This window comes from Dendrobates tinctorius, unplaced genomic scaffold, assembly GCF_039654945.1.
Source record: "Dendrobates tinctorius isolate UK_male_01 unplaced genomic scaffold, ASM3965494v1 ptg000020l, whole genome shotgun sequence".
NCBI lineage: Eukaryota > Metazoa > Chordata > Amphibia > Anura > Dendrobatidae > Dendrobates > Dendrobates tinctorius.
Window position 1 is genome coordinate 23,325,239 of NW_027361688.1, and position 21,498 is coordinate 23,346,736.

The following is a 21,498-nucleotide window of genomic DNA, read 5'->3' on the forward strand; positions in this document are numbered from 1 at the left end:
CTCGATCACAAAACCATCTGGCGAGGCCCGTACCATCATAAACCTGAAACCACTAAATGCCTGGGTCAAGTACAAGAGATTCCGGATGGAATTGGTCTGATCCGCAACCCTCCTGATAGATCGGGACGCCGTCATGTGCACCCTAGACCTAAAGAAGGCCTACTACCAGGTCCCTATCCATCCCTCATCCCAGAGACTGCTAAGGTTTGCGGTCAGTTTACCAACCCGGACCTGCCACTTCCAATTCCAGTGTCTTCCATTCGGGTTGGCCTCAGCTCCCAGAATCTTTACAAAGCTGGTGGGAGAAGTAGTGGCCTACCTGAGAGATCAGGGTATCGTGATCATACCCTATTTAGACGACTTCCTACTAGTGGCAAGATCCAGGGAAGCGCTCGTTCGCGACAGAAACCGAGCAACTACGGTAATGGAGTTCCTTGGATGGGTGATCAATTGGGAGAAGTCGAACATCAGGCCAGAAAACAGGAAAATATTTCTCGGGGTCCTCCTAGACTCAACCGACAGAATATCCTGGCTACCCGAACAGAAGCAGAGGACTATTCAGACCAAAACCAGAGACCTGTTGAGACGTCAGTGCTCCATAAGAGAGGCAATGGAGGTCCTGGGCCTCATGACGGCCTGCATCCAGTGCGTCCGATGGGCCCAATTCCACTCAAGATCACTGCAGAAAGAGATCCTTGCGACGTGGGACAGAAGTCAGGCGTCGCTAGACAGACCCCTAAGGCTGCCAGAACGAGTAAGAGAGTCCCTTCAGTGGTGGACACGGTCCAGAAACCTTCAGGTGGGCGTATTTTGGACAGCCTCTCCATACGTGGTAGTCACCACGGACGCCAGTGTGTGGGGTTGGGGAGCCCACATAGAAGGGAAAATCTTCCAGGGGAGATGGCCAGTAGACATCAAGACCAGATCCTCCAATTTCAGAGAACTCTACGCGGTCTGGGAAGCGCTACGGCGGAACCAGTCGATACTAGAGAATCGTCATGTCCGTATACTATCCGACAATATGACGACAGTGGCATTCCTGAAGCACCAGGGATGGCCCAGACATCAACCACTACAGGACCTAGCAGGAAAAATATTCGCTTGGGCAGAAAGAACAGTCCGATCAGTGACCGCAGTACACCTAGAGGGTTCCCAGAACGAAGTAGCAGACTACTTGAGCAGACAACGGATTCGCCCGACAGAATGGGAACTGAACGAAGAGATCTTCAACCATCTTTGTCAGCGTTGGGGGACCCCCAGTATAGATCTCTTTGCAAGCCGAAAGAATTCGAAGGTCCCCAGATTCTATTCCCTGAATCCGACGGACCACCCAGAAGGCGTGGATGCCCTGAGTCAGACCTGGGGAGAATCCCTCTCCTACGCATTCCCGCCACTGGCCCTTATACCGGCAGTGCTCAGGAAAATACGCGAGGACCACGCACGAGTGATGTTGATCGCTCCATACTGGCCGAAGAGAAGCTAGTTTCCCCTTCTAGGAGCCATGGCAGTCGGAAATCCGGTCGAGCTACCCCTGTGGAAGGACATCATCCACCAGGGCCCGATCTACCATCCAAACCCAGCAAGACTTCATCTATCGGCCTGGATCCTGAGAGGGACATCCTGAAGACAAAGGGATTGTCGGACCAGGTCATATCCACCCTACTGGCCAGTAGGAAACCGGTGACATCCGCAATCTATAGGAAGATATGGAAAAGATTCTGTCTGGAGTGTGGCAGGTCCGATCTCGTGGCAGGCACCCCTGACCTCCCTAGCATACTAAGTTTTTTGCAGGCAGGTTTTAATAAAGGCCTTAAGCCTAGCACGCTAAAAGTCCAGGTTTCAGCCTTAAGCGCCTTCTTCGATTACCAGCTAGCTGCTCATCCCTGGGTAATAAGATTTATAAAGGCCACGCAGCGCCTGCGTCCCACGATTAGGCAGCTCACCCCGCCGTGGGATCTGGGTCTGGTACTCAGGTCCCTCTGTACAGACCACTATGCTCTAGGGGAGAAAATAACCATCACTGCCCTCACCCGTAGAACGGCCTTCCTAGTAGCCATTACCACGGCCAAAAGGATAGGGGAGATCCAGGCCCTGTCCACTAAGGACCCATATCTACAGATAAGAGGGGATAGTATAATCCTAAGGTTAGACCCGGCATTTACCCCGAAGGTAGTCTCCTCAAAGAATCTAAACCAGGAGGTAGTGTTACCATCGTTCTGCGACAATCCCCGTAATAAAAAAGAACAGCGTCTTCACTCGCTGGATGTGAGGCGCGCGGTGCTAGACTATCTAGAAGCCACCAATAGCTGGCGCATTGACCCAAACTTGTTCATCCTTTTTGGGGGTAAAAATAAGGGGAAGAAGGCCTCTAAGGCGTCTATCGCGCGCTGGATTACCTCAGTAATCTCTGACGCCTACCAAGCCGAAGGCGTTAGCCCGCCAGGGTCCATAAAAGCCCACTCTACGAGGGCGGTATCAGCCTCATGGGCCGAACGGGCGGGGGCCTCGGTTGACCAAATCTGTAGAGCAGCAACCTGGGCCAATCTGAATACATTCTGCAAGCACTACAAGCTTGACGTGTTGGCTGGTCAGCAGACCGCATTCGGAAGAAAAGGTCTCCAGGCGGTAATCCCACCCTGAGGAGGTGCTTTGGTACTCTCCATGGTGCTGTCAGGTGGACGTCCTGGAAAATAGGTATTAGACCTACCGGTAATGATGTTTCCAGGAGTCCATCCTGACAGCACGGGTACTTCCCTCCCTGTTATGTTATGCTATGTTGTATTTTGATATGTCATATGCTGTAATATGATTGTTTCATTAAACTGTTACTAGCATCATCCACCTTGCGGTACTTGTTAAATCACTGAGGGAGAGGAGGTGGGACGTGACCTTTAACCTCTCGTGTGCTTCCTGTCCCTGTAAGGAGGAGGAGGACGTCCTCCATGGTGCTGTCAGGATGGACTCCTGGAAACATCATTACCGGTAGGTCTAATACCTATTTTTCTACATAATCCGTGATTTCTGCACGCTTCACAGCAGCGGGAGCAGAGTTCAGATTGTGCTAACTTTGCCCACAAAGAACATCCTGGCGCTGTCCAGCTTCAAAACATAATTCAGTGTTGTGTGTTCCGCAGCGTTCAATAGTGAACACTGCGTGCAAGGACAGTCCGGAGGAAAAACCCCACATACAGTACTGGTAACACACTGTTTTTAAAGGAATTTCACAGGGAGGTTATTCCAAACAAACTGTGCACAAGTACCTAGAAAAGGTGATGAAGGCAAAGGGCGGTCACACTAAATGTTTGTATATATGAGGTATGCGTGCGTATAGCCTCGGATATGAATGTAGCAGAGCATGATCATGGCTCAGGAGGGACGTATTCACTGTTCCTGGCATCCTTGGGTAGGTGGAGGAATATGTGTCTGGCTGTATGTGGTGTAATTCGCTACCTCTCTTTTGTACTGTAAATCAGTCACCGGCAGTCACACATCCTTTTTCTAAAAGCTATGAAAATATAGGTTTGCAGAAAAAAAGTATTAAAAGGTTTACAACATGACCAATGATTTGGGGACCATGTCACTGAGTGTGTCCGTCTCCAAATGCACCGGATGTTGGCTCTTCCGTTACGTCTTTAAAATTCATGTTTTGACCCCTTAGGTGACACGAGGATGGGGGATCCGGACCGGATGCTCAGCGCATCCCCCAACTGGTACTGCAGCCGTTCCAGTGACGCATCCGGGGGACTTTTTGGCTTCGCTGCTCGGAATTCGGTCTACCTGCTGCGCATCAGCCCCCAGGAGCCGGGATTTTATGGTAACTTTCTGTACAGCACTGTGGAGCTAGAATTGATGTTCAGCTTTGGTGAACCAATGAAAATGCAACGAGGAATTGCCTAACTAGTAATTCAAAAATATTATTTTATTATTAAAGAAGTCCTCTCCTGTCATGTCTGTTTGAGTAAATACTTAGATGTACAAAATTTTGATACTTTTTTTTAAAACTGTTGTGCCATTTCTTTGTTGTTCCTCCTGGAAAATGATGAATACATTGATAATTGGATGTTACCAGCTGGGTTGTGCCCTTACAAAGTCTGATGGTGTCCAAACAGTACTGAATGTCAGAGAGATGTGTCCTCAGCTGAGAGCTAGGAGGGATAGCTAACACTAGAGAAGACAGAGAAAGGATTTAGAAGGATCTAGGTAAGCTTGAACAATGGACAGCGACTAATAGAATGGTATTTAACAGGGAGAAATGCAAGATTCTACATCTGGACAAGAAAAACAAAATTTGCATCTACGGAATGGGAGGAATAGAACTAAGCAACAGCATGTGTTTTTCACACATGACTTGGCTATACTAATAGATCACGGACTGACCATGAGTCAACTGTGATGCAGCAGCAAAAAAGGCAAACATAGTTCTAGGAAGAGAAGCATAGAGTCTAGATCACGTGATGTAATTATCCTCATCTACTCCTCCTTGGTCAGGCGTCATCTGGAATACGGTGTCCAGTTCTGGGCACCACATTTTGAAAAAGACATTGAAAAACTGGAGCAAGTTCAGAGAAAAGCTACCAGAATGGTTTAGTGAATCCTGCGTTGAGCAGGGGGTTGGACACGATGACCCTGGAGGTTCCTGCCAACTCTAATATTCTATGAGGAGGACTAACAGAGGGACCAAATAAATGTAAAGTTATGAGAAAAATGATCCAGAATTTTAAAGAAGAGACACATTTTTTCGTTCAGATCTTTTGAAGGTGATCTTGATTTTAGTAGGAACTTCTTTATGTTTATATAGGGCCAGGATAGGATTGACTCCCATCACTTCACCTCCCCTTCCCAACATTACACACCGGCACTTTATCCCGTATATATGTGGCATCAGACCTGGTATTATTATATGGCAGACTTGAATGACAGCCTGATGAAGTAATCTGCACCTTTTAATCTTTTTGCACTTTTTGAGCTGAACCACAAAAATTGGCCTCCTATTGCAGAGAGGTCCCCATTTGTGCAGGTGGGGGTTTCTAAGTAATGCATACATTTAAGGTTTTGTATTCTTTTCCAGGGGAGTTGGTTGGACATACAGAGAGGGTGTCCGGCTTTGCCTTCTCTCAATACTCTGGTCAGTCTCACCTTTGTGCCAGCAGCTCTGATGACGGATCCGTGAAAGTATGGGACACCCAGACGAAGAGTTTAGTAACGGAACACAAGCTCCACCGGGTAAGAACTGATCGTTTGTCCGTGTAAGTAAGTGACCCCTCCATATTCCACCTGGGAGAGCTTTTATGACCTCCCATTCTACGTCCATAGGCATTAAAGGGAACCTGTCACCCCCCCCCCCCAGGGCGTTTTTCAGTTAAAGAGCCACCTTCCGCAGCACTAAGGCTGTGTTCTGACTTCTGACTTTTATAAATAGCTCCTCAAACCTGCATAGGTATGGTGTGTCCCCCTTTGTCAGCCGCCTCCCCCGCCGTCAATCATGCCTCTGCCGTGTGTCTGGGCGCAGCCCACCATCCGTCCATTATGATGCCCTGTGCGTCGCTGCCTCCTCCTGTTTTGAATGCCGGCGCCTCCCCTGTGACAAGAGTTCTCGGGCATGCGCAATGCGCGCTGCACGAGAACCGACATCAGGCTATTGCGCCTATGTGTTGCTGAGGCCCCAGCCCCGCAGTGTGAATACATCATAACACACTGCAGGGCGGGATCTGGGACCTCCACAATGCGCAGGAGCAATAGCCTGATGTCGGTTCTCGGGCTGCGCGCACTGCGCATGCCCGAAAACTCTTGTCACAGCGCAGGCGCCTGCATTCAAAACAGGAGGAGGCATCGACGCACAGGGGCATCATGATGGACGGATGGTGGGCAGCGCCGAGACGCAGGACAGGCATGATGGACGGATGGTAGGCGGCTGATACAGGGGGACACAACATACCTGTGGGACACATTACAGGTATGAGGAGCTATTTATAAAAGTCGATTTCTCCTACGCCTCATTGGGGGACACAGAGACCGTGGGTGTTATGCTGCTTTCCACTAGGAGGACACTAAGTAAACCAGAAAAAAAGTTAACTCCTCCCCTGCAGTATAGACCCTCTTGCTGGATGAGACTTCTCCAGTTCTTGCTTAGTGTCTGTAGGAGGCACTTGGGTCTGGCTTCAGACCCCACCGTTTTTATTTTATTTTTGAATTTTCTGTAAATTTTTATTTTTTAATTAACGGAGTGAAGGGGGCAATGATTCCTTTCTACGGCCCTCTCTCCCCCGAACCAACTACAGGCAAGCACGCGGAGTATACCTCCCCGTACACTTTCCTGCGACGTTTGGGGCTGATTCCTCTGGCAACAATGGCGATGATCCTTACGACCAGTTTCCGGTAATCCACGGATATGAGGGCAGGCGCACAAAATGGAGAAGCCTGGACAGCGCTTCCAAAGGCCCTGAATCAGCCCCATAGCTCTCCATCCCCCTACCAGGGGCGGGCTGGGCCGCGTGGCAGGGAGGCAAATGCCCCCCGGGCCGCTTCCCCAGCAGCTGTGCAGGGCCGGCCGCCTGATGGCCCTGCACAGTGTACTGCGTGCGGCCGTGTCTGCTGTGCTGTGATGTGATGCGACCGGCAGCAGACACACGGCCGCGCACATCACAGTCTGTCTCAGCCGCGGTCTGCGGCTTTAAGCTTATGAGACAGACTGTGCTGTGCACGCATGCGGCGCGATGATGTCATTTTCTCGCGCCGCTCTACAGGCCAGAAGAGGACACGGAGGCCGCGGTGCCGGGAATCAGGATGTGAGTATAAACTTTATTTTTATATGAATGGGCTGTGGGGCTATCATACTGTATATATGGGGGCTGGGGCCATCATACTATATATATATATATATATATATATATATATATATATATATATATATATATATATATATATATATATATATATATATATATATATATATATATATATATGGGGGAAACTGTGGCCACCATACTATAAATATGGGGGAAAACTGCAGCCATTATACTGTATGTATGGGGGGAAACTGCGGCCATCCTACAGTATATATGGGGGGAAACTGCAGCCATCCTACTGCATATATGGGGGGGGAACTCCTACTGCATATATGGGGGGAAACTGCGGCCGTCCTACTGTATATATGGGGGGCAACTGCGGCCGTCCTACTGTATATATGGGGGGCAACTGCGGCCGTCCTACTGTATATATGGGGGGCAACTGCGGCCGTCCTACTGTATATATGGGGGGCAACTGCGGCCGTCCTACTGTATATATGGTGGGCAACTGCGGCCGTCCTACTGTATATACGGTGGGCAACTGCGGCCGTCCTACTGTATATACGGTGGGCAACTGCGGCCGTCCTACTGTATATATGGGGGGCAACTGCGGCCGTCCTACTGTATATATGGGGGGCAACTGCGGCCGTCCTACTGTATATATGGGGGGCAACTGCGGCCGTCCTACTGTATATATGGGGGGCAACTGCGGCCGTCCTACTGTATATATGGTGGGCATCTGCGGCCGTCCTACTGTATATACGGTGGGCAACTGCGGCCGTCCTACTGTATATATGGTGGGCAACTGCGGCCGTCCTACTGTATATATGGTGGGGAACTGCGGCCATCCTACTGTATATATGGTGGGCAACTGCGGCCATCCTACTGTATATATGGTGGGCAACTGCGGCCATCCTACTGTATATATGGTGGGCAACTGCGGCCATCCTACTGTATATATGGTGGGCAACTGCGGCCATCCTACTGTATATATGGTGGGCAACTGCGGCCATCCTACTGTATATATGGTGGGCAACTGCGGCCATCCTACTGTATATATGGTGGGCAACTGCGGCCATCCTACTGTATATATGGTGGGCAACTGCGGCCATCCTACTGTATATATGGTGGGCAACTGCGGCCATCCTACTGTATATATGGTGGGCAACTGCGGCCATCCTACTGTATATATGGTGGGCAACTGCGGCCATCCTACTGTATATATGGTGGGCAACTGCGGCCATCCTACTGTATATATGGTGGGCAACTGCGGCCATCCTACTGTATATATGGTGGGCAACTGCGGCCATCCTACTGTATATATGGTGGGCAACTGCGGCCATCCTACTGTATATATGGTGGGCAACTGCGGCCATCCTACTGTATATATGGTGGGCAACTGCGGCCATCCTACTGTATATATGGTGGGCAACTGCGGCCATCCTACTGTATATATGGTGGGCAACTGCGGCCATCCTACTGTATATATGGTGGGCAACTGCGGCCATCCTACTGTATATATGGGGGGGGAACTGCGGCCATCCTACTGTATATATGGGGGGTAACTGCGGCCATCCTACTGTATATATGGGGGGTAACTGCGGCCATCCTACTGTATATATGGGGGGTATCTGCGGCCATCCTACTGTATATGTGGGGGGGATCTGCGGCCATCCTACTGTATATGTGGGGGGGATCTGCGGCCATCCTACTGTATATGTGGGGGGGATCTGCGGCCATCCTACTGTATATGTGGGGGGGATCTGCGGCCATCCTACTGTATATATGGTGGGGGAAACTGCGGCCATCCTACTGTGTATATGAACGGGCTGAGGGGTCATCATACTGTATATGGGGGCTGGGGCCATCCTATGTATATGGGGTGGAACTGGGACCACCATACTGTATATATGGGGCTGGGGCCATCCTATATACAGTATATGGGAGAACTAGGGCCACCTTATTATATACATGGGGGAACTGGAGCTATTCTACCATATATATAGGAACTGGGGTCATCATATATATGGGGTGAGCTGGGGATATCTTACTGTATATTTGGGGAGAACTGGTGCCTCCATAAAATAAATATATATATATGGGGCTGTGGGACCGGACCATCATACCTTATGTATGAGGGAACTGGGGTCATCATACTATATATATGGGGGAACTGGGACCATCCTACTATATACACGGGGGCCGTCAAACTATTTATTTGGTGCAGTGGGGACCTTTATACTATATATACATGGCAGTGGGGCCATCATACTATACTATTGAAACTAGAAGTTTCCATACACTATATAAAAAGGCACATCTGACCTAAAACGGGAAAGGTTTATTCTGATTTCATGTCAGATAGAGAAAAACATGCAGATTTGTATTTTTATACAGTACGTATATAGTGGATATAAACTTCTCGTTTCAACTGTATATACATGGGGCAGTGGGGATTTCATACTAAATTTAAGGGCAATGAGAACATCTTATTTTATATAGGCGGTATGTAGCCATTTTACTATGTATAAGGGCTTTAGGGACCATCATATTTTGTTTAGTGGTATGTAGGGCCATCATTCTGTATATTCAGAGCTTTGTGGGCACTCAGGTTCCATTATTTTTTTCTTAGGGCTCGGTTCTCCCCCCATATCTCTGTAGTAAGCTCTGTTCTGCTTCTATATCTCTGTAGCAAGCTCCGTTCTGCTCCCATATCTCTATAGTAAGCTCCGTTCTGTTCCCATATCTCTGTAGTAAGCTCCGCTCTTCTCCTATACTTCTGTAGTAAGCTCAGTTCTGCTCCCATATCTCTGTAGTAAGCTCAGTTCTGCTCCCATATCTCTGTAGTAAGCTCAGTTCTGCTCCCATATCTCTGTAGTAAGCTCAGTTCTGCTCCCATATCTCTAGTAAGCTCTGTTCTGCTCCAATATCTCTGTAGTAAGCTCAGTTCTGCTCCCATAGCTCTATAGTAAGCTCCGATCTGCTCCCATATCTCTGTAGTAAGCTCAGTTCTGCTCCCATAGCTCTATAGTAAGCTCCATTTTACTCCTATATTTATGTAGTAAGCTCTGTTCTGCTCCCATATCTCTGTAGTAAGCTCTGTTCTGCTCCCATATCTCTGTAGTAAGCTTGGTTCGGCTCCCATATCTCTTTAGTAAGCTCGGTTCGGCTCCCATATCTCTTTAGTAAGCTTGGTTCGGCTCCCATTTCTCTGTAGTAAGCTTGGTTCGGCTCCCATTTCTCTGTAGTAAGCTTGGTTCGGCTCCCATTTCTTTGTAGTAAGCTCGGTTCGGCTCCCATTTCTTTGTAGTAAGCTCGGTTCGGCTCCCATTTCTCTGTAGTAAGCTTGGTTCGGCTCCCATTTCTCTGTAGTAAGCTTGGTTTGGCTCCCATTTCTTTGTAGTAAGCTCCATCCAGTTAGTTTCCTTAAGCTTGGTTCCGGTCTCATGTCTATGTAGTCAGCTTGCTTCTGTTACAGTATCTATGTAGGCAGCAAACTTGGTTCTGCTTCCATATATATGCAGCTGGCTCCGTTCTGTTCCCATATCTATGTACCACCCTGTTTTGAAAGCCTGTTATCTCTGCTTCTTTAATGCAGCGGCCAGAGATAAGCAGGGCAAAAGCACTGCAACTGGAGGGCCACTGCCTTGTGATTGCCCCCCAGGCTGAAAAGTGCCAGCCCCTGCCCCCTACCATAGGGAGGATCGATTGAGCATGCCCCTGAACTCCTCCAGCTCTGCTACATCAGCCCAGGAGGATGAGAGCCTGCATGGATGGCCTGGACAGCGCTGAGCACTGGAGTTGAGGTATGGGGTCGGGTCCTGTCCCCCGGGAGAAGCGCTGACGCCCCCCATCGCGGCCCCCCCTCGGCTCTAACGCGGGTAGACCCAAAAATGTAGCCCCTCGCTTTTCTGGCCTACTAGGCTGCAATTTGAATAGTGCCGCCTGCGCTATTAGCGCCGCCCCCTCGTCTTGGCGCCTCTCATTCCTTACGAGACACGCAATTCTAATCTCGGGGGCCATGTCTTTTTACTTCTGCCTGCTCTGGACACGAGCTGTGAGGCGAGCATTCTGCCGGATACCGGGTGACATCGCAGGGCCACCGCTATTCCTCCCAGGGGACACAGTACAGGACCGGGTAAGCTGCATCTGCCCTCAGATTAAAGCTTAACCCCTTCCCGGCACATTCCCTGCAGCTGCAGACAGATTCTGTCGTTAACCCTTTCAGGAGCGCTATGTCTCAATCTAAGGAGGCTAAATGGGCTGCTAAAAAGCACACTGCGTTTTTTACCGTGTGTACCACTTGCAAGGCTGCCTTACCCAGTGCACAGACTAATCCGTTATGCATGGACTGCGACCTGGCCTGCACTCAATCGCCCCTCGCCGCCGCTGCTGACGGGCCTCCTGCGTTTAGTCCCTGAGTGGGCTGCGTCTCTGTCACGGTCGGTGGAGTCTCTGACCCAGGCTATATTCTCCCTCCGGGAGGACTCTAAGCCAGAAAGCTTCCTTACCCCCCGAGGAAGGCTCTGGTGTCGGCCGGGAACTGTCCACCAGCAGGGGCTGTACTCGTTCAAGGGATGGTCGGGTCTCTAGGTAGCGGACCCATGACGCGTCCCCTAGTCTCGGTCGCGCCTCAGCATCTGCGACTCCTGTCTCTCACTCTCCCTCTCCTGAGGTTCTCAGTGAGCACGACTCTGAATTCGAATCTGACACGTCAGCCCCTCAGAATCCCCCAACTGATCAAAAGTCGCTTGATTCTCTTATAGAATCAGTCAACAGGATTCTGAAGTTGGATGAGGATAATGTTCCACTCCAGCACATCCTATCTCACTTAAATAACCTGCACACATGCTTGTTTTTCTTATCAGCCATCCGGACTTTAAGGAAAACATAGGGATCGTCCGCATAAGTGGTTCACAGGGCAAAAGTCTACTCAGGCTAAATACCCTTTAGATCCAGACCTAATGAAGGATTATTTACAGTCCCCTCCGGTGGACCCTCCTGTATCGCGTCTTGCTTAGAAAACGCTCTTATCCGTTTCTGAGGGTTCCTCAATCAGAAACCCCTCCGATCGTCAGATTGACTACCTTGCCCGTTCAGTTTTTGAAGCTTCAGGAGCAGTGCTTTTTCCATCTTTCGCGGCAATTTGGGTCACTAAGGCAATGGCCGCTTGGGCAGAAGTCTTGGTTACTTCCTTCCAGGGCACCAATCTTTCTCCGGAGGCAACCACGGTCACCAGGCAGATAATTCACGCAGCGGACTTTGTAGTGGACACCTCTTTTGATGCCGCCAATTGCGCTGCTCAAACTGCCGCTAATGCGGTCTCCATTAGGCCTCTTTCACACTTCCGTTTTTTACAATCAGTCACAATCCGCCAGGTTTTGAAAAAAAACGGATCCTCAAATTTTTTTTGAGGATCCGTTTTTTTCCCATTGACTTGCATTAATGGCGGATTGTGACGGATTGCTGTCCGTTGCATCCGTTTTTTGTGAGGATCCGCCAAAAGTTGCTGTCCGTCACCATCCTCAAAAATTTCAAAACGGAGCTTGTAACGTTTTTTTCTCTGGCGGATCCTGCAAACACTGATTTAACCCGAATTTCTTACTGGGTGCCGGAAAAAAAAAAAAATCTCTCTCTCTCTCTCTCTCTCTCTCTCTCTCTCTCTCTCTCTCTCGCTCTCTCTCGCCAGCGATTCCTTTAAATTTCTTCATTTTCAGGATCCGTCTGAAAACGGATCCTGTGCCATCCGTTCACATCAGTTGAGAACGGATCCGCTTGTCCGCCTTTTTGGCGGATTATAACTGATGCAAAAAACTGAAGTGTGAAAGAGGCCTTAGAAGAACCCTATGACTCCGCGACTGGCGGGCGGATGCAGACCTAACCGCTCTTGGAAACCCAGGCCTAGGGCTTCTGGATCTAGGGGAGCCAGATCTCATAGATACACCCTATGACTTGTTGCGGTATCCGGCGGACACCGACAGAATAGGCGGTCGCCTACTTTCCTTCAGCCACGCCTGGCTCGCATGGACAAGTGGGTCAGGGAGCTGGTGTCCTCCGGATACAAGATAGAGTTTTTCTATCCCCCCCTCCAACTCGCTTTTTCCTTTCCTCTCCCCCCCAAGGGAAAGACAAGAGCCTTCCTTCGGGCTGTTCAGGCTCTGCTAAGGGACGGAGTCATCATTCCAGTCCCTCATCACGAAAGGTTCACAGGATTTTATTCCAACCTTTTTGTGGTCCCAAAAAAGGATGGGACGATGCGACCCATTCTGGATCACAAACTGTTAAATCAGTTTGTCAAGGTACAGCGATTCCGAATGGAATCTCTCCGATCAGTTGTCGCTTCCATGGAAAAAGGAGAGTTCCTAGCATCCATCGATATCAAGGACGCTTACCTTCACATTCCGATCTGCCCGTCTCACCAGCAGTTCCTTCGTTTTGCAATTCACGAGGAACACTTCCAGTTCATTGCCTCGCCCTTCGGACTCGCCACCGCCCCCAGGGTCTTTACCAAGGTCATGGCGGCTGTCATGGCCATTCTGCACTCTCGGGGAGTAGTGGTGTTTCCGTATCTAGACGACCTGCTCATCAAGGGTTCATCCCTTCCAGCCTGCGAGAAATCCGTGGATATAACAATAGATACACTTTCTGGCCTGGGGTGGAAAATAAACTTCGAAAAGTCTTCCCCAACACCAGCTCAGCCGATTTCCTTTTTAGGAATGATCTTGGAAACTTCCCACGGGTTGGTCATTCTCCCTCCAGAAAAGACCCAAGCCTTACAACAGGCAGCGCGGACTCTTTCCCGACCAGTTTCTCACTCCATTCGTTTCAGCATGAGAGTTCTCGGAAAGATGGTGGCTGTGATGGAAGCAGTTCCATTTGCACAGTTCTATCTCTGTCCCTTACAAAATACGTTGCTGTTAGTTTGGGACAAGAACCCGCACTCCCTGGACCGTCGGATCCTTCTGTCCCTGCGGGTCAAGCAAACCCTCAGGTGGTGGACAATGAGGTCCTCCCTGAATCAAGGGAGGTCTTTTCTCCCGGTAAGGTGGTTGATAGTGACCACCGACGCAAGCCTTCTCAGCTGGGGTGCGGTCTTTCGTCACCACACAGCAGAGGGTCGTTGGTCAACCCGAGAGTCGCGTCTCCCCATCAACATTTTGGAGATACGAACAATCAGATTAGCTCTATGGAGTTTCCACCATCTCCTCACGGGTCACCCCATCAGGATCCAATCCGACAACACCACGGCTGTAGCGTATATGAACCGCCAGGGAGGTACCCGGAGCAGGAAGGCCATGTACGAAGTGAGTCACATCCTCCATTGGGCCGAAACCAACCATTCGCCCATCTCAGCAATACATATCCCAGGCGTAGAAAATTGGGCGGCAGATTTTCTCAGTCTCCAAGGCATTGCCTCGGGAGAGTGGTCTCTTCATCCTTGAAGTCTTTCAGCAGATTTGCCGTCTTTGGGGGACTCCGGATGTGAATCTCATGGCCTCAAGACTAAACAGCAAGGTTCCTCGGTTCACTGCCTGATCCATGTGCCATCGGAGCGGACGCTCTAGTTCTGCCATGGCACCGGTTCCGGCTCCTGTACATCTTCCCCCATCTTCCCTTGCTTCCGAGGGTCATCAAGAAGATCAAAGCGGTACCAGTGATCCTAGTTGCGCCAGATTGGCCACGCTGAGCAGGGTATGCAGAACTAATACAACTAGTCGCCGACGTCCCCTGACTACTTCCAGATCGCATGGATCTACTCTCACAGGGCCCGATTTACCACCAGAACTCCGGGGCCCTGTCTTTGACGGCATGGCTGTTGAATCCTGGATTTTAGCACAGGCTAGGTTCTCTTACGACGTGCTTTCCACCATGATTAGTGCTAGGAAACCTGCGTCCATGCGCATCTATCACCGCACCTGGAAAGCCTCCTTTTCGTGGTGCAAGGTTCAGGGTCGATCCCCTCTGGTGTTCTCCATTCCGACCATATTGGGATTCCTTCAATCCGGATTAAAGTCAGGACTTGCGCTTAGCTCGCTCAAGGGCGAAATTTCAGCCTTGTCAGTGCTTTTCCAACGCAAAATTGCCACCAAACTTCAGGTCAAGACGTTCATTCAGGGAGTCTCCCATGTAGCGCCTCCATATAGAAGGCCATTGGAGTCATGGGACCTTAATCTGGTTCTCGGGGCCTTACAAGAGGCTCCTTTCGAACCGCTGCAGGACGTGTCACTGACCGTCCTCTCCTGGAAGGTGGTCTTTCTTGTGGCAATTACGTCAATTAGACGAGTTCCGGAATTGGCGGCCCTGTCCTGCCGTTCTCCGTTCTTGAATTTTCATCAGGACAAGGCAGTTCTCAGGACGTCCCTGTCCTTCCTGCCCAAGGTCGTCTCCTCTTTCCATCTCAATGAGGAAATCGTTTTGCTTTCCTTTTGTACGGCGCCAGTCCATTGCATTGAAAAGGCCCTCCACACCCTGGATGTGGTTAGGGCTCTGAGATGGTACATCTCGCGGACGGCTCCCTTCCGCAAGTCAGATGTCCTGTTCATACTTCCTGAGGGCATAGGAAGGGTCTGGCCGCTTCGAAAGCAATGCTAGCCAGGTGGATTCACTTGGCAATTCAGGAATTCTACCGGGTCAGGAACGCGCCGGTCCCAGCAGGGATTAAGGCGCACTCTACCCGGTCAGTGGGCGCCTCTTGGGCCATTCGGCACCAGGCCTCGGCAGAACAGGTCTGCAAGGCTGCGACTTGGTCCAGTCTGCATACTTTTACCAAACATTACCAAATTCATTCTCAGGCCTCTGCGGATACAGCTCTTGGCAGACGCATCCTGCAATCTGCAGTACCTCAGCATTGACTCCGTGGTACATGGGGTATTAGCAGATGTATGCTCCCCACCCAGGGACTGCTTTAGGGCGTCCCACGGTCTCTGTGTCCACCAGTGAGGCGTAGGAGAAATAGGGATTTTTGTGTACTCCAAGCCATTCATTGGGGGACACAGCACCCACCCTGTTTAGCCAACTGGCTCATTGTAGCATTCTTAGGTTGTGACATAGTTATCGTTATTGTTGACTGTTTAAGCTCCTACTGCTTTTTTCACTGAACTGGAGAAGTCTCATCCAGCGAGAGGGTGTATACTGCAGGGGAGGAGTTAACTTTTTTTCTGGTTTACTTAGTGTCCTCCTAGTGGCAAGCAGCATAACACCAACGGTCTCTGTGTCCCCCAGTGAATGGCTCGGAGAAAAGGATTTTACGGTGAGTACACAAAAATCCCTATATTTCAGCGCTACTAGGGGGTCAGAAAAAGAAGAACCACCTTCACAGAATGCAGGCTTAGTGCTGCTGAAGGTGGTTCTTTTACTTAAAAACGCCCTGGGGGGTGACAGGTTCCCTTTTATTATGGAGTAGTTCCCTTTTCACCTGTAATGGCTTGCAATCTTCCGGGAAGGTTTTTTTTTTTTTTTTCCATTTTAAGATTTTGGAGGGGTCTGTGGGAATTTTTGCGTTTTCATTCAGAAGAGCATTTGTGAGGACAGATCCTGATGTTGGGGGAGAGGCCGCGCTCACAATCTTCGCTCTAGGTCATCCCAAAGGTGTTGGATGGAGTTAAGGTTGCAAAACAATTAGTGACCGGTCATATTCTTCCACCAAACTCCCCCGACCATGTCTTTATGGAACTGAGACATAGTCATGGGGACAGAAAAAGGGTTTTCCCAAAACTGTTCCTACATTGTGAAAGCTACAATTGTCCACAATGTCTTGTTCTGAAATATTAAGATTTCCCTTCACTGGAATTAAAGTGCCGATCACCGAAAACAAGCCCAGAGCATTATGCCTTCGCCATCAAACTTTTCAGCAGGCACAATGTAATCAGGCGGATAACGTTCTCCTGGCATTCACTAAACTGAGACTCGTCCGTCAGACGCCAGATAGAGAAGTGTGATCCGTCGCTGCACTGAACATATTTACTCTCCTCCAGAGTCCAGTAGTGGTGACTCAGTGAGTTCTGCCATCAGCCATTCCACCACGTTGGTAAAGGCAGACTGCATGGCAGCGGGCCGAGGTTATACACCGGGAAGGCAAGGGGCCAGATGTTATACACCGGGGTGAGGAGGGTGGGCATTATACACTGGGGGCAAGGGGTATGATGTTACACACCGGGGGCACATGGACCAGATATATAATATCCATCCTCCTCACATCGGTTTATATGGGCCGGATGTTATATACCAGGGTGGGGAGGGTGGATACTATAGACCGGGGGCTCTGGTACCGGATGTTATAGATATATTTTGGGTGCTGCACTACTTGGTTTACCATCTCAGCATGTAAAGGAGTCATCTATAGACCCCATTTGCCTAAAGACTGCCAAATCCACTTATTAAGATGGGGTCGGCACCCCTTCTGATGTGTATGGGGGTCTCCCATTTCAAAGGCCCGATCCTTTTTGTTTTCTGGGCAGATAAGCCGTCATCAGTGCACCTGCATATATCTATAATCCCAGGACTCTGGAAAAGGTGTAACACTTTTGTGTCTGCTTTCTTACAGAACACGATCTCTTCTCTCCACTGGTCTCCACTGGTGAAGGACTTGCTGGTAACCGGAGACGAGAAGGGCATAGTGGTTTGCTTTTGGTGTAACCGTAATGATGGGCAGCAGTTTTTTCCAGAACCAAGGACTATTTTCTGCTTGTCCTGTGCACCGCACCAAGAAGATCTAGTGGCAATAGGGTGAGCAGCTCAGAAAAATCTTGAAGGCTTGGGCTACGCAGCGACTTTGGCCTACTCTTCCTGGCTCATAGAGGTGGATCCGTCCCAATCAGCATCCTCTAAGATGCCCATATCTCCTACTAGGGTGGTTAACCTGAGTAGCACATGCTCTCAGAGAGTCTGTGATGTCTTTACAAGTTACTATACTGACTCACATAATTATCATAAAATTGCCCACCTTCCCCAGGTACAAGGACGGCATGATTGTCATCATAGACATCAGCCGTAGAGGAGACGTCACCCACCGATTGCGGGGACACGATGATGAGATTCATTGCCTGGCATGGTGCCCACATCCCCGAGAGGAAGACCTGTATCAGAAGCAGGAGGAATCGCAAGGTACGTAAATGACCTCACCTGCGAAATGCCCAGTCCAGGTATTCATAGCACTTCTACTGTACACAGGGTGCTATGGAAGCACAGTGCAGCAGGATTTAAAGGGGATTTTTTATTGATTCAATCTCCTTTTTATTAATTTTATTTACGTCATTAGAAGAGAAATAATGCATGTGTTGTGTGTTTCTTGTTTTGTTTTTATCCATTTTTATGCTTTAGTTTAATTAATTTTGTTTTTATTAAGTTTTCTCTGGGGGCGGCCATATTGGAGACACACATTCTTTCCTTTTATAGTTTATAGATACAATACAGGGTGTGTGTGATTTATGGTTACTGCAGTTAATGAGAACTATAGGGGTTTTTGATCCTTGCGATATTGATGACCTATCCTAATGCCCGGGAAACCCCTTTTAATTGTTATAGAAATGTAATTATTCAATTCTCCCGGAGTTGATGGATTTCAGCCCCCCAAAGTGTCTTCAGCTGGATGAACACGTTAAGTTCATGTCGACTGATCGTACTGGTTTAATCAAGACTGGCAAAATATCTGATTTGTGGGGGCATTACAGGTTTTGCACCCTGAATGTCAGATCGAGGGAAAGGAAGAAGGATCAGTCATGTTGGAGCTCAGCCTTCATCTGCAAGTCAGTTTGTCTTATTTAGGCTTCACTTGTCTTTCATTTGAAAAAAAGGGTCCACACTTTATCCATAACAGCGCCACTCTGGCAATTAGGCTAGGCCTGGTATTGCAGCTTAGATTCTTTGTGGTGCTTGCTGGCCCCTTTATTCAGCAGAATCTGGGGTCAGACCTCCACAGATAAAATGATCCTCCCATTTTAGTCTAAAGTCTATATCCAACTTAAGTGACCCCTGTTGTTTCTTCTCTACCCCCCCCCCCCCACACACACACACACACACACACACACTTTTTTGACCCTTCCAGCACTCCGTCAGCCGGATCGTATGATCTAAGACTTGAATTGTACTCCATGAATGTTAATATAAGGCAGAACAAGGGAATTTTTACCTGCACGGCCGTATATGAATATTTCAGGCCAGCGGTCCAGCAGTCCTTTTAAATCTGTTAGTCTCTTTGTTAGAAATGCTAAAAAAGAATGGACGATATATACGAGTGCTTTAATAATCCAGAAAACACGCCGCTCTTCACCTCTGTGGCGCCGCTTCTCTCCGTGCTGGTTTTGATATGGATTTTATGTTGCTTTTCATCAGGCGAAGAACCGAATGCAACCAATGGCGATCTCCTGCCGGAGTCTGAGAATAAGGGCTGCTACCTGGCCTCAGGCAGCAAAGATCAGACCATCCGGATCTGGAGTTCCTCCACAGGCAAAGGTAGGAGACCCGCAGGTTTACTTCTTATCATGCTGGTTGAGTACATCCGGTGCTTCACCATCTTAATATTGATGGCGAAGTTCTTTGGAGTTTCACATCTTCATATTGCAGTTTTATATCCCCCATCAGTGTGGACAATTTTGAATAATTTTATTAAAATGACATATTATTAATATTGTCTTTTATATAACCTCCATGGCTAAAAGGGGCATCTGAAGTCCTGTATGGACGCTCTGCTGACATTTTTTTCCCCTAGGGCTAGGCCCTTATTGGAAGGTTGCCTGTTCTACCCTGTGACGATCTCCCGATGCAGCGATTCTCCTGCTTCCTGTGACGTCATATCGACATAGCTGCTCCTTCTCTTCTGGTGGAGCGATTCTCCTGCTTCCTATGATGTGATATCAATAGAGCAGTTACTTCTCTTCAGAACGAACTGCTCTGTTGATATCATGTCACAGGAAGCAGGAGAATCATTCCACCAGAAGAGAAGGAGCTGCTCTGTTGATATCGCGTCACAAGAAGCAGGAGAATCAATTCACTAGAAGAGAATGAACTGCTCTGTCAATATCGCGTCATACGAAGCAGTAGAATCATTCCACCAGAAGAGAAGGAACTTCTCTGTCGATATTGAGTAACAGCAAGCAGGAGAATCGATCCACCAGAAGAAAAGGAACTGCTCTGTCGATATTGCATCACAGGAAGCAGGGGAATCGATCCACCAGAAGAAAAGGAACTGCTCTGTCGATATTGTGTCACAGGAAGCAGGGGAATTGCTCCACCAGAATAGAAGGAACTGCTCTGTAGATGTGACGTCACAGAAAGAGGGACAACTGCTGTCAGGAGCGGTCTGGACTGGGAGAGATCATTGCAGGGCAGCATTGCCAGGTAGTACTATCTGCCGATAAGGGCTTAGCCCCATAGAGGTAAAAAAGTTCTGAACAACCCCTTTTGGTGGATGTTGGCTGTCTACGGCCACTTTTATTGTAGCTCATCCCTTTTTAAAATGGGTATTCCCATCTCATGAAGTGATGATATATCGCTAGGATTTGCCTTTTCTTTCTGATTAGTGATGATCAGACTGCCCTTTTCACCAATGAAGGGGTGGCCACGTTGATCAGCATTGTTGCCCCCTCACAATTCATCATACCTCCTTACCAACACTCCTAGACCACCCAATTGTGCAGGGAACTGTAGATGACTCCATTAATTTAATTCTCATAATCAGTAGGGTTCTTGTGATAAGCCATCACCTTATGATCGATGGCGATCTCCTTTCTAGGACACGACGGATGCTGGGAATGAAGGTGCTGCAGCGTCGATTTAGCACTGTGACCCCTTTACAATATACCTCCTTATCGGCACTCCTCTACCATCCATTTTTGCAGCGAACTACAGCTGACCCCTTTAATTTCATGCTCAGATTTGCAGGGGTCTCATATTTTTCTGATCTTGAGATATGTCATCACTTTATTAGATTGGGACACCCTACTCTATTCTGGATTGCTTACAGAAAGATGTGATTGATGGCCGCAGCGTTACTTCATACATTTTTAGATTTTTATATACTACAAATTTATAATTTTCTTTTCCCCCTAAGGCGTTACAACTCTGAAGTTGCCATACCTGAAGAGGCGAGGAGGAGGTATGGATCCTACGGTGAAGGAACGCTTATGGTTGACCGTCCACTGGCCTCTTGGGCATCCGACCCAAATAGTATCCAGCTGCTTTGGGTTAGTGATGAGTTCAACACAACCATGTAATAGTACCCCAGAAGCTGCATCTCAGAGCTCGCAATAACTTGCTTTTTAGCGTTCCCCATTGATAAACCTCTGTCGAAAGAAATGTACATACTGCTCACATTGGGCAAAGTTGTGCCACTTCGGTGCCAACAGTTGAGCTGCAGTCATCTCTCTCATTCAGCTAATCCGGTGGAATTCAGTATACGTAAGGGGGTATATGTATTTTGTGTCCTGTGTAACAATGTCGTCCGTTGTCTCCGCAGGGGCGAGCTGCTTCTGTGGGATTTAACTAGGAGTGGAAAGCAGAAATGGAGCCTCCTGGGCTCCTCGGAAGGGCAAAACCATTCCCGAATTGTGTTCAACCTTTGCTCTCTAGTCACAGAGGAGGGGAAGGAGCTGCTTCTGTCGACATCTATGGATCGGGATGTGAGTATTGTTCATGTGATGTTAAAAGGCGCCACTCATTTGAAGTGGCGCCTATGACATTGCATCTTACATTCCGAAATGGTGCCACTAATCCTTTT

At 48.8% G+C, this 21,498-nt stretch overlaps 1 protein-coding gene across 1 annotated transcript in view; it reads left to right on the forward strand.

Moving 5' to 3' along the window:
• GEMIN5 (gem nuclear organelle associated protein 5) overlaps window positions 1-21,498 on the forward strand; it is an 86,300-nt gene that overhangs the window by 8,196 nt on the left and 56,606 nt on the right. Inside the window, exons 2-8 of the mRNA XM_073567886.1 lie at window positions 3,659-3,814; window positions 5,069-5,223; window positions 17,329-17,510; window positions 17,737-17,888; window positions 19,116-19,235; window positions 20,833-20,965; window positions 21,238-21,400. Coding sequence (XP_073423987.1) covers window positions 3,659-3,814; window positions 5,069-5,223; window positions 17,329-17,510; window positions 17,737-17,888; window positions 19,116-19,235; window positions 20,833-20,965; window positions 21,238-21,400 — 1,061 coding nt within the window. The remainder of the gene's footprint in view (window positions 1-3,658; window positions 3,815-5,068; window positions 5,224-17,328; window positions 17,511-17,736; window positions 17,889-19,115; window positions 19,236-20,832; window positions 20,966-21,237; window positions 21,401-21,498) is intronic.